Here is a 15,767-nt window from a genome sequence, read left to right as displayed (position 1 = left end):
TTGAGCTGACAGGCCCTTTTTGATATCAATTAATCAAGTCACATTAATTAGTAGCAGATGCCAAAAATATGTTTTTTATACTTTTTTTTAGGGGCATGTCATGTGATCTACCTGCACAGCCCTTGTGATCTACTGGTAGATCACGATCTACCTTTTGGGCACCCCTGTTCTAGGGCTACATAATGTCATATTCCTTCAGTCTGATACTTACCCAGCTTGTCTCCTGATGTGATTCCAGTTAGCAAGCTGCTCTGCTTGCGTATCTTCCTCAGAATTTCCAGCTTCTTCAAGGCTAAAAAGTAAAACGTATAAAATGAAACTAGAGACAGATACTGTAGGCTGTCCTGGATTTCTGTTAAGGGATTCTGTTATGGCAACCCCCAGAAATAAAAACACAAGAAGAAGGTGTCATGGCAGCTCGGCAGTCCTGTCTGACTGATACTCTCTGTTTGGAGCTGCACTCTGCCATGTGGGAGAGGTGTGTCCTGGAGATTACCTGCAGGCTGTCTCCATTCTGGCAATTACCTGGCTGTCGTGCCTGACTGTGGTCAGTAGCCTGGGCAGCAGCATTCCTTTTCGGGTGTATGATCTGGTCGGAGCGGATGGTAATTTATGTCATGTTGTAGTCAATGATCTGTAGTCATCACCAGGCAGGAAACCACAAAGCGGAATCAGAAGTACCCAAAGTAATTCCCGCGATCATAATTTTAGGGCCGACCCAATAAAATCATTGATGCAGCGTAGTTTAGCTTATTTTTTAAATATAAATGCGAGTGTACTTTCCAGAGACTATTTAGTGTCTGTATACCTTTGTTGTCCCACGGGGAAATAATATTTTATTGAGTAGGCCCTAAAAGTATGGCAGCGTTGAATAATTTGCGTATTTCTTTTCGTTTCCTGCCTGATGACTACAAATCAGTGACTACAACATGACGTATTTTACCATCCGCTCCAGACCAGTTCACATTTTGGAACACAGACCAGGCTTTCCTCCGAGGTGGAAAGCCTGGTGACGCGAAGTTAGTGCTCAGTTATATTCCCATGCCTGACAGCCTCCCACGCAGCTCCAACCTGGACATAAGCCTTGGCTTGGAGATCGACATTTAGACCTGTAGGAGTTGGTGCTCAGATGACTCAAGGACTATCTTCGCCAGATGCAGAATTAATCGGACCAGTCTTGCATGCCCACCCCTCTAGACCAGAAAGCATGCTGGCTGGGCCAGGCTATTTACCATGCATATAAGGCATTACAGCTTCTGTCGTATGTCCTTAGACCTTCAGCTCCGTTGCAGCAAGCCAGTCCAGTGTGTCATTGTCTAGGTCAATTAACCCACGATCACCATTCGGTGGCCGGTATATGTGGCAGCTGGTCAGCATGTGTTCCACAGTCTGTAATGGGACATTACAGCAAAGCAGGCTTAATCAGAGAGAGGCATAGCCTCGGAACTGACCCGCCTCAAGTGAATTCCTGTCGTAGAACAACTCTTGTGAGTCACTCACCTTAAATATGATTTAGAAAGAATACCAAAAACTGACTAGAAATACCGGTATGCATGTAAAACAGTCAATCTGACTGACAAGAAAAGCATTATTGCTAGGGGTTAAAGGGCAAATACTAGGCTACTCAGAATATACGTCATAGAAGACAGAGTAGCCTAGTAAGTAGTTACAATGCACTGCGCCTGCACTGCAATTATATCCCCTTTCCGTTTTATTTTAACAATCTCTGTCCTTTTATAGTGCGTTTGCTTTGTGACAATTACAACTACAATATATAGCAACATATTTTGTTTGTAATTTTGGAATAAATATTTGAATTTTTTCAGAAAACTTAGGTCAGGATTTAGAAGGGTTTTTTCCTCAGGCCTAAATGGGTTAAGTGATCCATAGAATGTGGATGTCAGAGGCCTAATTCCAATGTCCCCGCTAAGCCCTCAGGGCCTGAACCTATTCCAATGTCCCCGCTAAGCCCTCAGGGCCTGAACCTATTCCAATGTCCCCGCTAAGCCCTCAGGGCCTGAACCTATTCCAATGTCCCCGCTAAGCCCTCAGGGCCTGAACATAGCCACAATTTGAAACTCTAGATTTGTTTTACAATGGGATGAATCTAGAGTTGCAATACCCTCCATGGACTCCCCACTCATCCAATTTGGTTTGTGATCTGCTTGTCTTAAACGACTTTAAACTCACCAACATTGCAGCTGTAGTCCAAGCTTGAATTATCCTCTTTCAATCTGCCGAGCTTGTTTTTCATAAAAATCCCCCGTAGACATGTTATGAGCTACTTTCTGTGCAAGTGATTCTTTTTCTAAGTGCTGGAGTTTGGAAGCGCTCGTCGTAAGTCACTGAACGGCCCTGCATGCCATCTGTTTCGCATTTGCACATAATGCAGGAGGCAGCAGCGCGACCCCTTCATAAAAACGAGCGCTTCCAAACTCCAACACTCCAACACGGAATTTCTTGACAGAAAGTAGCTCATAACATGTCTACGGGGGATTTTTATGAAAAACAAGCTCGGCAGATTGAAAGAGGATAATTCAAGCTTGGACTACAGCTGCAATGTTGGTGAGTTTAACGTTGTTTAAGACAAGCAAATCACAAACGCAATTGGATGAGTGGGGAGTCAATGGAGGGTATTGCAACTCTAGATTCATCCCATTGTAAAAAAATCTAGAGTTGCAAATTGCGGCTAGGCCTGAACCCTCACCAGACTTTAAAAATGACTTTTTTTCATCAATTTCACAGCCCGTGAAGCCTTGAATGCCTCTCACCCTCAACTTCTCAAGCACTGATGTCACAGGAGTAGTTCACCCAAATCTGCCTTTTATAGCAACATCAGGAGACCGACCTTTGCAAAACATTTTTTTTTTTTTTTGGCTGTCAGAATGTACGTTCCCTGCCAGGCTAGGGCTAGAATTTTGGGTCTGTACGTAGGGCTCTCATCATCATCATGACCGCGGTCGAGATCATGGATTTCACAATGCCACGCCAGACTTCCCGGTCCTTCATTACCATCCCCAGTTCCTGCTTACTGATGCATGTGTCCCTAACGACAGTTTTCTACCTCTGGTCTGCTTTGAGGCAGGACTCCAGAGAAGAAGGGAAGATATAACCTCATTGTCAGCTCTGTAGCAGTGGCCGGCAAACTGTGTTCTTCTGGATTGGACTAGTGAAGAAACACGGGGAAGGTTGCCGTATATTAGATTAGTCGATGGGTGGCTCTTCCTAGACAGATTTTGCGCTCTCATTAGAAGGCGGGTGTAAGTGCCATCCAACCGTTTCTCTTGTTTCTTTGAAAGTGTCCATGTCTCGGAGCCATAGAGTAGAATCGGCTCAACGGTCGTCTTAAATATTTTTACTTTTAACTTACTAAGATGGGATGACCAGATCTTATGCATGTCATTGCAGGCTGACCAGGCCATACCCTTCCTAGTTTGAAAGTCCTTTTGGGAAGAGGATATATATGAACCCAAATACTTGTAGGGCTCTAGTCCGGACTATGTCCTGACTTCCTAGTTGGATCTGTGATCAAATATTTATGTTGCGATGCATGTATTCACAAGTGGATAAAAGGTGCATTACACCATTATTAATGTATCAAATAGTGTTTCTCGCCCACTTAGAGCTCACCGGATCTTAATTTACCCTTGAGTTTTATGCCTTTAACTTCCATTAAAAACGAATTCAGTAAAATTCCCTGAATTACAGTATGTCCTATATAGAGGGTATGCGCATGTATAAAGTGAGTGGCAAATCGAGTGGCAAAGTGAGTAGCAAAGTGAATTTAACGTCGTTTAACATTGTTTAATGCAATCAGATAACTTTGGATGTATGGGCTATCAAGGCCAGAAAGTCGTTTTTTCCCCCCCACTCAGTAGGCGTTCCCACATAGTGTTGTTCTGACTCTGGAACCAACAATAAAAACTTACCCTCTACATAGGAATTTCCTTCCAATGACGAGATCAAAGCAGGCCCCAGGATCACTTTCTATAACAGAAGTCCTTACAATTATTAAAACTATCATGTTACTAATTGCTAATTATCATTTACTTCTAGTGTAAACTGTACTTCATTACCTTCATGTCAGTGATGGTGGTTCCATGGATTTCTTCCATCCGTTTTGCTAAATCCTGCATCATGCTGTGAAAAGCTGTGTTGTATTCATAGCAGCTTTTTAACTTCAGAGTAGAGGGATGCAATGCATTCTAGAAACACAAACAAAACTGGGGTTAATTTAGTAGCCAACGGGCCAATAGAGCGTCGCAAGTCCCGCCCCCTACCATGGCCCAGGAAATTAATCCCAATGCATTTTTCCCATAGACATTTCAAAAAGTATTTATTTAAAGACGGTTACGCCGCAGACAAAGCCAACTCGAGTCGTGACAACTCATGACAACACAAACAATATTTTGGACCAAACTAATAATTACAAAGAAGAAAAACAACAAAAAAGTGTTGTAACCTGCCGTTTTTTTCTTCTTTCTAATTATTTGTTCGGCCCAAATAATTGTGTTTGTTGTCATGATTTGTCACGACTCGAGTTGGCTTTCTCCGCGGCGTAAACGTCTTTAAATAAATACTTTCTGAAATGTCTATGAGGAAAATGAACGGAGAATCATTTCCTGGGCCATGGTAGGGGGCGGGACTGCGACAGTCGTCCAAGGCATTCAAATCTCCCCAGTTTCCTAATTTAAAAGCCTGTGATGGCACAAGAGGAAAGGCTAATCAAAATAGCACTTGCGGGACCATGAATGTGCACAGCAAATTTGACCAACGTATCTTGAAAATGAATGCCTAGATTCAATCTAGACATTACTTTTCAAGATATGTTGGTCACAGACAGGGAGACACTGTAAGAGGTAATAGTTGCTGAAACTAGGAGACAATAAACAGTACTGATATTGAGCAGCACTAACGGCATTAAGTGTTTCCATTTGATAGAACATTACAATGTAGCGGTGGATGTGATGAAAGCTGAGGAGATGGCTGATGATCTTGTGGTCGGGTAGAGTGAGTTTGCAGATGATGCAGAGATATAAGCGTCTATCACTCTGCTCCTCACAGCTGCATTCCACCAGGTACTCCAGCCCTGCAGGGATCAAAATGTGGAAGAGAGGATGATAATTAACCCATTTAGGCCTAACCTCAAAATTTCAAAAAGATTATTCTAAATCCTCCAGTTTTCTGAAATAAATACTTTCACGATTTTTCAAAAATAGCAGACCTACAAGCTCGTAGCGCGCCACTCGGTGGCGCGCTATGAGCTTGTAGATCTGCTATTTTTCAATAGCTAAATTATAACATAATGTTTAAAACACCAAAAGGGGTTCCCGCCCAAAATGGGTTCAACGCAATAGTTCCAGTTAGCTGCATTCACCTGATGAGCCAGTTCTTTAAAAGACAATCATTGGCTCTAATGAAATTAGCTAAATTAAAATAATCTACCACCGTGGATTAGCTCACAATATAACATGAAATTTGACATCAATTAGTCTAAAACGTATTATTCTGAGATGCAAGCACTGGGCCCTGTCCTACCACCTGTTGAATCAGGACGCTATCAGTCACAGATGCCATCTTCTCCACCAGTGATGTCATAATATGAGCACACTGTTGGCTTTTGTTAAATACATAACGTTTTACACTACATCAACACTACAACATTCCGTGCATTGCGTGTCTTCTCTCACCCCCAATGCAACTAAAAGTACTTTGTCCTGGCAAATGGTAAATGGTGCATTTATATAGCGCCTTTATCCAAGGCGCTATGTGCATCAATTCACCCATTCACACACACATTCATACACCGATGGCGGCAGAAACCATGCAAGGCACTAGCCAGCACATCGGGAGCAATTAGGGGTTCAGTGTCTTGCTCAAGGACACTTTGACACTAACTCTGGGGGAGCCAGGGTTCGAACAGGCAACCTTGCGGTTACCATCCAGCCACTCTACCCCTGATCCACCGCCGCCCTGGCCTTTAGCCAACAACACTGTAGACCTCAAGACCCTCATGATGCTAGTTTCTAGATAGGAGTGTGTGTTGAGGGCAGCGATTCAGACATCCTGAGGTGATGTTGGCTAGACCGCACTCTCACATGGCATGGCAAGCACTGACCTAGAAGAGGATGCTTCCTGTTAGGGTTTCTCAGGTACGTCTGTATAGTCATCTGTTTCAGTCTGGCAGCTGTGGATAGACGGGGCACAATAATAGATGCATAAAATAATAAAATAAAAAATAAAATAAAACAAAATTGTGAGCTTGTAGATCGGCTATTTTCAAATTGCCGAAATGTATAAAATGGGCTGACGTGGTTAATGTAGGTTTTGTAAAGTACAATATTTGTCTCCGAGATGTAGTGGAATAGAAAGTACAGAAAATACTCCAGTAAAGTGAAAGTACCTACGATTTTTACTTAACCCCACTGAGTTAGGGAAAATTAATATTGGAACACAAGGCCATCGTTGACCCTTTAACTGAAGGATTCAAGCAAAGCCTTGGGCAGCCAGTTAGCTCATCAACTGACCTGAGGTCTGCTTCAGAAGGTTGTGATGTTGACTCAGAGTGTCCATTGCTGTCAAAGAGTGAGGAGAATCATGAGTTCATACTTCATAATAAAAGTGTTCGTACTTTCTTTTTTGGTATTCAGACAGCCAGCAATAGGTAGAACGCTCCCAAAAATAATTTAGTCTCTGTGACAGATCTAGGGGCCGCAATCTGCATTCAAAGATTTTCCTAGAAGCTTTGTCATTGGTCGATTTGCCTGTCTGCTTCCTCATTGGTTAGTCATTGCGACCGGGTTTTTTTCGACCAATGACAAAGCTTCTAGGAACATCTTTGAATGCAGATTGTGGCCCCTAGATGTGTCACAGAGACTACATTTTGGGAGCGTTCTACCCATTGCTGGCTGTCTGAATACCAAAAAAATAAAAAAGGTAATTACATGTTTGACATATTATTGCTTATAGCAGCTTTAACCGTTCAAAGATGTACACACAAGTGGCAGATCTACAAGCTTGTATATCTGCTATTTTTGAATAGCCAAAGTTTAAAATAATGGTTAAAAGTGGTAAAAAGCTAAAGTGAGACAGGTGGGTTCCTGGTCTTAATGGGCTAATATTCTAATATAAAAAATAGATTTGACATTTTGATTTGTATTATTGTGTAATGTTGTCAATCCAACATATTGATTCAGGATTAACAGGACCAGAAGAATTGTATTGTAAAACAGAAGGGCAGCAGCACTGTACCTTTGACATAACTGGTACCTTTGACTGTCTCAAACAAATCTGGAGGCAAGTCCAGAACCTGCACACAGAAACAATGGAATAAAACAGCTAAAGTATATGTAACCGTCCTGTTCCTTCTGGTTACATCATCAAATAAATTTTATGAAATAGAAAGGCTATATTTTTCCTGTGTTGGATGAGGAAAATGGCAATGATCTGTCTCAATATTTAAAAATAAATAAATAAAATAAAATCTCTGCAAGTTTTGTTGACCTGTAATTAAAAAGGTTGATTGAACTGCTATTTCCATTATTAACAAGTAAACACAATCCACCCTATGGCTTCAGGGGTGATCAGCAGGCACAAGTTGATTGATTGATTGATTTGCAAAACTGCTGAGATTACACACTCAAAATCAACAATTAAGAAATAAAACACAAAAACCAATCTACAATTGAGCAGTTGAGACAAATAACCATCTACTGTAAATCCATAATTTATTCTGACCCCTCCCCGATGGTTATCTGGTTATTCGTCTCAACTGCTCATTAATGCATATAGATATATAAAACACAGAAACAGTGAAGGTCAAAGAAACAATTACATAATGGGTTAGGGAGGTTTTAAATTGAGAATCAATGTAGGTTCAGCTCTAACAACTTAAACCCATTTAAAAGTAGTGAAGATAACCAATCTACAAGCTCACCTTTAATGTGTGTGTGTGTGTGTGTGTGTGTGTGTGTGCGTGCGAGCGTGCGTGCGTGCGTGCATGCGTGCGTGCGTGCGTGCGTGCGTGCGTGCGTGCGTGCGTGCGTGCGTGCGTGCGTGCGTGCGTGCGTGCGTGCGTGCGTGCGTGCGTGCGTTATAAAGTGGTTAATCCAGAGATACAGGGAGATATTTTACAGACAAAGTGATGGGCTCTAATATGACCTGCAAGCTGATGTTTCTCTCTCCATCTCTTGAGATCCAGCTACCCAAATATTCAAACATTAGTCAGTCCTTGTCAGTCTGCTCTGGAATTTGGCTGTGTTTTCAAATGAATTCCAAGATAACAAAGAAAGACATGGTCTTTATAACAATGAGGATCGCTCTGATCAAATTCAAGCGCTCCGCACAACATTAACCCCACCTGCAGAGTCCCAGTGTGTAGCTTCCAGTTCTCCTCTGCTTTGCTGAGGGCCACAGGGTCCACGATAAGCTCAAGATCTTTACTTTTTTGAATCCAGGAGAACCTCAGCACGTCGGGGTCCGTGTAGCTCTAAAGGAAATGGGAACGATAAATCTTGAGTAGGAGCATTTATCCAAGCTGATGTGTATCTCTGTATAGAGCGTCGCAGTCCCGCCCCCTACCATGGACCAGGAAATGATTCTCCGTTCATTTTCCTCATAGACATTTCAGAAAGTATTTATTTAAAGACGGTTACGCCGCGGACAAAGCCAACTCGAGTTGTGACAAATCATGACAACAAACACAATTTTTTGGGCCGAACAAATAATTAGAAAGAAGAAAAAAACGGCAGGTTACAACACATTTTTTGTTGTTTTTCTTCTTTGTAATTATTTGTTTGGTCCAAAATATTGTTTGTGTTGTCATGAGTTGTCACGACTCGAGTTGGCTTTGTCCGCGGCGTAACCGTCTTTAAATAAATACTTTCTGAAATGTCTATTTCCTGGTCCATGGTAGGGGGGCGGGACTGCGACGCTCTATAAGGTGATGGTCAACAGTCACTTACGTAGTAATTGTAGCAGTGCTTGTTGGTTTTGGAGATATGTTTCTTAAAATTCCTTACGCCTGAGAGTGATTGCTCACACACATGACACAGGTAAAACATGGAGTCCTCCTCGGAAAGCTCTAAACTCAAGCACAGTGTCACCAGAGAAAGGCCTAGGAGGGAAATAAAATGCAGAAAACAATGAGGAACATGAGTATCTTGAAAGGTTTTCAAAAACATTCTTGAGAGCAATGTTTAGCTGTACATAGTGCTGCACAATAATCAAAAAAAGATTGCGATCTAGATTCAGACACCTACAGTATGAGGTCTCATTTCCAAATTTGAGTGCATCATTAATTGGCTATCCAATTCATTTTAGGTACTCTTTTGTTTTTGCTACAAGAGATGTTCAAGTCGAGCACTTTGATGTTGTCCGTTTAAAGCCACAGTAGTTGGCTCCAGGCGCCACATTTTGAATGTAGTAATGTTCAGCAACTACAGACTGAAGACAATACAAATTTTCATGGGAAAAATGAGAATCGTGTGAGAATTGTGATCTCAAATCTTGTGGAGGAAAATCGAGATTAACATTTGAGCAAGAATCGTGAAGCACTAGCTGTACATTACATTGGGTGTTTGTTTACACTGCTTTCATGTTGGATACAGTCAACATGAAAGCCGTGAAATCTACAAGAAGGCGTGCATAAGCTTTGTTATAGTCCAAGTGTTTCAGAAGAATATACTGTAGTCCAAGGCCAAAACTGCATCCTCTATACCCCTGTCACTCCTATAAGCAAACTGAAAACCATCCAATGAACAGCCAACCACTGCCTTCGACAGACTGATGATGTTTTTCAAAACACTTTATAACTACTGAAGTCAAAGCGACTGGGCAGTAATCATTATTTTCCTTGCAGCATGCCTTTTTTGGAACAGGGATTGAACAGGGATTGTAGGATGCACTTGTACATCAAGTCGACTCAACGCCAGGAGTTAGGCTCCTGCCACATAGACCGTTGATTCCGATGGATACTTACTTTTTATTTTCTTTGCCCTTTTTTCCTGGAAACGCCTCAGGAATTGTATCTGATCATTAACATGTTCCGAATGAACTGGAAGAGAGAGAGAGAGAGAGAGAGAGAGAGAGAGAGAGAGAGAGAGAGATAGAGACATGGAGAAATATCAGCAATGCATAATATTAAAACAATTATCCTGTACTAACAGGTTTGTCATTAATTTAACCACTTCAGCCCCATTTAAGACATATTGGGTACATGTAGATTTAGGGGGTTTATTGAATAAGTCTCAACTGCATATATGAAGGAGGATGAAGCTATGTATGAAGCTGTCTCTTTCCAAATAAAGCAGACAATACAAAAAGATAGTATCTTAAATATATGGGAGCTTACCAGGGCCCTGGAACACCTCTACAGTCCAGGAGGAGGAGATCATTCAGAAAGAAAAACAAACAGAACAGATGTGAAAATTGAAGTCACTAGAGGTTAACAAAACCAGGAGAGCAGAGGACAAGATGTAATGCAATGCCTTTTCTGTGATTGGTGGCGTGGCACAGGTCTAACTCATCTCTAAGCTCAAACTATCCATCCTATCTTAGTATAGTATATTAGTATTATAATCATACTATATAATAACGATATAGCAGCATGTTGTACCTGGGCTCAGGGCCACACGCGCACATTATGCACACGCACGTGCAACAGAAAACAGTAGAAAGCGAGAGAGAGCTGGCTTAATGTTGCAAAGTTAAAAAGTGGTTCCAAAACAATGGGTCGGTACCCATTTTTGGGTCACAGACACAAGAAAATATCTTACATTTTTATTAACAATTTATTTATTTGCTATGGATAGCTAAAATGAAATAATTGCCTATATGTTAACTGGAACGCTCGCCACCAAAACACACACCCCAGGTTCTTGTATTTTTGTATTCGATTTACTGAGGTTAAGGTTAGGAATAAGGTTGTGTTTAGGCATAGTTTCACTGAGGTTACATTTAGGAAGGACTAAATGGCGATTTGACCCGGGGCGAGTGTGTTTAAATTGGGGCAAGTTTTCTTATTGGCCTATACAGCTCGGACTGATAACCTTGGCCAATGATGAATGCTCTTCATTTAAATGCTCTATATTTCTATTTGTTGGAAACAAATCATCATCTTGGAGGCACAGTATTTTTTCTTTGACCAAATAAGAGAGGGCCTTACCTTTCTGAAACAGTTGTGCCTTTCTCTGTGGGTAGAGAACGAGTGACAAGTTTAGTAATGATAATTTACATATAAATCAGGCTTGTTTAACTGTTTAACAATAACAACATTACTGTTGGAAATAAAACATTGAAAGAGTAAGTGATTAACAATTAACCCAGGGTTTCTGTAATCTGTATGTTACCCAACAATAAATACTTCCTTTCTAAACATGAGGGAAATTACAATGTCTTCTTATAGAGTATATATTGTCAGAGCAGAGATTTCAGTGTTTTTCAGCAAAGAGGAGACGACCAGGTATTCTGTAGAAGGCACTTTTAATTCCAAGAAGGCACGTTGTACAACGGGATTCAGCCAGCGATGCAACATAGTACATACATCGTCCTGAATGCCGTTGAGCATACAGACATTACATTTTATAGGTATACTGAAAGGTGATATCTACGTCATTCCGGAAAACACATGATAACCTTTCCATCATTAATAGCTGTCAACATATCAATACAGATCATATTTGGCCTTGGGTGTCGTCTGGCTAACATCCTCATTTGGGCAAGCCTAGCATTCTATTCTATAAATGTTTTTTTGCCTGGGTGGAGATGAAATTCTGCTGACCATTCTTGTCCTCTCATCCTGTACTAACAGCCATGTCTAAGTCTCCTCAGAAGGCCTGTCTGTGAGGGAACGAATGAACTTTGACATACTCAGGATAACAAGGCTCAGGCTAACTGGGATTCAAACCCAGGTCTCTCACGTGGAAAGCCAACATCTTAACCACTGGCCTAAAGGGGAACTCCCCCTTTAATTGGCAGGGGGAGATATTAGGCTTTTATTTGGTCATCAAGCGGAAGGCTTTGAGTCACTACTGCTACACAAAGTCAGACCCTCTGGAAACCTGGGGGTCCCTGCCTGGATCCCATGTTGCGAACCAGTGCTGTGTAGAGGCCAGGGAAACAGATCTCTTTCTCTGCTGATCACTAGACGATGGCTATGTTGTAAACAATGTAGCACGCACGCACGCACGCATGCACGCACGCACGCACGCACGCACGCACGGTGTCTATGTGGTGCACAGGGTTCTCTAGGACTGTGCATGCGGTGTCTGCGCAACATAAAGCTGTGCATTTCAACTGGTGCATGTATGTGTGTGGGCATGCATGCCGAGAGAGGGTGCTGCTGTGCCTTCTCTGTGTCTAGGCCAGTGTATCAACCAATGGCTCAATCATTCCTGTCTTTATGCCAAACACAATGCATGGTCTCCCCATTGTACCACCCGTGGCCAATTCGAAGTGGAGACCAGAGATCAACTGAGGTCACCAACGGAGCCACGGTTGCCGAGGTTTCCTAAAGGAATGTGGCCATGAGGCCGCATCACAGTGGACCCTAGAAATCTGTTAGGAGTGACCATTGTATTATTCATTATTTGAGCAGTATATACGGTATGCACATATGTAGGTAATATGAATGGGGCATTGTAATATGGAACAATATGGAATAACAGAGCCGCAGAGCGGGTGACAATGACACAAAACGGCCGTTTGGCTAGGACAATCGAAGCATAAAACCTGGAATTTGTATTTATATTATTATAAAATCTCATGACTCTGACCTCTTAAAGGGGAATACCACATTTTACTATGTCATTAATATACCTTAGAGTTGTTGTGTGGACATAATAAAAAGTCCCCCCCATTCTGTGTTTCAATACACAACAGGTGCTGATCCGTTCTGTTTGGATGTTGAATTAAAAAAGGCTATTAGTACAGTAGTAGTAGTAGTAGTAGTATTATACAAACCAGTTTATGTTTCTTAGATGTCAGATGTCCCACAATACAGTCGCCTTGAAGTTCAAACTGGCAGACCTGTAATAAACACAGAGGGAAAGCTTAACTCCCCAGACTCACGCTTGATCCCAGAATAACTCACCTCCTCCCAGGTTGCAAACTTTGACAGCCTGGAATGGCTTGTTCAAAAAGTAGATGAGAGTAGTACACAGTAATAGTTCGGGACGCCTCACAGCCAGGCACAGAGAGACAGTTCACAACTTCACATGTCTTGGACTACTATTGATGGACTGCATGTAACCACACGCACACACGCACGTCAGGTTACTACTTGGCCTCACTCCCCGAACCCACCTCACCCCTGCCCATTTTGACAGGCTGGAATGGCTAAGGGTCGATTCATACTCCTATTTTAGAGCCGAATAAAAGTCGGTTCGGCGCTGTAGAGCCTACAATGTGACGTCATTTGAGGTTCGGGGGGGGCGGGTACCGTCCTAAAGTCGGCTCTTCGGTGCTATTGAAAATTTCTGACGAGCCGAAATCATTTCGGCACTACAGCGCCGAAACAGCGGTAAAATAGGAGTATGAATCGGCCATTAGGGTTGACGACAGAGTACAGCATCTTGCAATGGGTCTGGTCCACAAGATTCGCTACACCACCAAGATACCCATGTACCTGACTACTACTTCCTCAATGTCAACAAAGTCCACAGTCCACAGTCACCACAACACCAGAGGGAGTTCAACAAAACATATGCAACCCAGATTCGGCACAAACAAGGGACTAAATTCATTTCGCTCCTATATGCCACCAAAATGTGGAATGCCCTACCAACAGTCATTAAGACATGCAAATCCATTGACTCCTTCAAAACCGCTCTCAAAGGGCACCTATGGACGGCTGCAATTAGAAACTGGCCCCAGTAAAATCCGAATCCCCACCCACCCCTTTTCCCCCTCACTGTATTTTTTCCCCCTTTTTACCTCCTCTATGATGATTTCCTGTTTTTGGCTATATAGAAGTGTATATGTCTCTAAATGTTATGATGAATTGAACATGGTGGACCCTATTGTAAACAAGTGTAATGCTTTATGGTGTCGTCCACAGTTAACAGTCTTGTATTTAGTTGTGCTTGAAATGTACTGTAATTCTCCAATCTGTTAATAAATACTTCAATCAAACCGAATAGAGCAGAGGAGACACCACAGCTGGATTTGTCATCACACACACACACACACACACACACACACACACACACACACAGAGAGAGAGAGAGAGAAGTATTGTTTTATCTTGATTGTTTTGTTCCACTTTTGCTTTGGCAATGTAAACGTATGTTTTCTCATGCCAATAAAGCTCATTTGAATTGAATTGAGAGAGAGAGAGAGAGAATGACATTTAAAACATGTGCACGAGAAGAAGGAGAAAATGTTTGTGTACGTACCTGACAGTAGTAGTTCAGTCCTTGATGAGGCATGATGAAATCCAACAGAAGTGAACAGAAAAACAACTACCGTATTCTTCCTTGGACATTCCTTGCATAGGCCTATTTCATAGGTAGTGATGAAAAGTAAAAAGTAAACCAAAAAATAAAGAATCGCTGATCGTTCGCCTAAAATCCCTTTGCCTTGCGATTTGCGAAGTCGCGCACACTGCCCATGCCCCCGTACCGCGTTTATTCAGTGTAAACAAACACAGACACCACACGTGTGTCTCTGTGTTTGCACACAGCTGCAGAACAAAAATAGTTTAGAATGCGCGCTCTTGGAGTAGTCTCGAAGCTAGGTGCAGAACTGCAGATTGAAGATACAAAAATATCCGCACTCTCTTGAGTATAGTTTCTTATGAAATTAATCTTTTTAATGAACGCAGCAGCAGCAGTCTACCTAGACTAGAGAAACGCTACAGTCACAGAGGCGGTGCTAACTGCTAAGTGCTTGTGATATTATATGACGTCACTGCATGGAGGGAGGCCGGTGTGAATCTCCACTTCATTAGGAACTTAGAATGCTCCTCAGATCAGATCATTGGCCCTAGTAAACAAAAAGAAATTGCTACAGCTATTTGAATCATTATTTCCCGAACCTTGATATCATTGTTGTATTATTATTATTGTATGTTATTGTATTGTATTTCAGTTTTTTTGTCATGTTGTTGTTTATTTTCTGTTCTTATTGTTTGTGCTGCGTTTTTCTACCTGAATTGTTTGTAAAATATAAAAAAAAAGAAAAAGTACAATAGGCCTATCTGCTACACCGGCAGCGGCCTGCATTAACCCCAGTTAAGTGGATTGTTTACACAGCACTGAAAGAAAGCAGTCACCGTCTCTGTCTCATGTTATTCTTACTTGATTTTACAGAGTACAGAGATTGACTACTATACAATCAAATACATTTGTACAAGATAATTTCAGATTTCAGCAGGGAGAGGGAGGGAGATACTAAATTAACTGTTGACTAAATTAACAGTTTTTGTGGGGGCGGGTTGGTAAAGGGGAGATTTTTCGAAAATGTTGGGAAATGTTTAATATTGATTAGAATTATTGTAAACATAACTCTTCTCTTCTGGGAGTCCCTGGCAAAAAAAACTAAACATTTTCAGACGGGGAGCCTGCAGCCAAATACATCATTTTGGGGTTCCTTGGCAGTTGGCACAAAAAGGTTTGAGAACAAACTGCCATTAGGCCCAGCCTGGTGACAGAAGTGATAATAGAGGTCAATGTTCATGATCAGCCCTCTCTTTTCTTTTCTTTATTAAATTATTGTGATATAGTATCATACACATGAGTCTACCCATCCCCCTACCCGTATCACACACA

The 15,767-nt window shown here is 41.8% G+C and overlaps 1 protein-coding gene across 1 annotated transcript in view; it reads right to left on the bottom strand.

The window, feature by feature from the left end:
- LOC306938282 (uncharacterized protein) overlaps positions 1–14,847 on the bottom strand; it is a 40,509-nt gene extending 25,662 nt beyond the window's left edge. Inside the window, exons 1-14 of the mRNA XM_079522384.1 lie at positions 14,394–14,847; positions 12,961–13,026; positions 11,165–11,189; positions 10,352–10,369; positions 9,980–10,054; positions 8,964–9,115; positions 8,360–8,488; positions 7,252–7,309; positions 6,528–6,575; positions 6,119–6,187; positions 4,950–5,089; positions 4,077–4,205; positions 3,930–3,987; positions 212–292 (exon numbers count right to left, since the gene is read on the bottom strand). Coding sequence (XP_079378510.1) covers positions 212–292; positions 3,930–3,987; positions 4,077–4,205; positions 4,950–5,089; positions 6,119–6,187; positions 6,528–6,575; positions 7,252–7,309; positions 8,360–8,488; positions 8,964–9,115; positions 9,980–10,054; positions 10,352–10,369; positions 11,165–11,189; positions 12,961–13,026; positions 14,394–14,426 — 1,081 coding nt within the window. The 5' untranslated portion in view covers positions 14,427–14,847. The remainder of the gene's footprint in view (positions 1–211; positions 293–3,929; positions 3,988–4,076; positions 4,206–4,949; positions 5,090–6,118; positions 6,188–6,527; positions 6,576–7,251; positions 7,310–8,359; positions 8,489–8,963; positions 9,116–9,979; positions 10,055–10,351; positions 10,370–11,164; positions 11,190–12,960; positions 13,027–14,393) is intronic.
- Between the last annotated feature and the right edge of the window lie 920 nt (positions 14,848–15,767).

Source organism: Electrona antarctica (genome assembly GCF_951216825.1).
Source record: "Electrona antarctica genome assembly, chromosome: 15".
NCBI lineage: Eukaryota > Metazoa > Chordata > Actinopteri > Myctophiformes > Myctophidae > Electrona > Electrona antarctica.
Note: the sequence above shows the minus strand (reverse complement) of the source record. Positions and strands in the feature narration are given on the sequence as shown.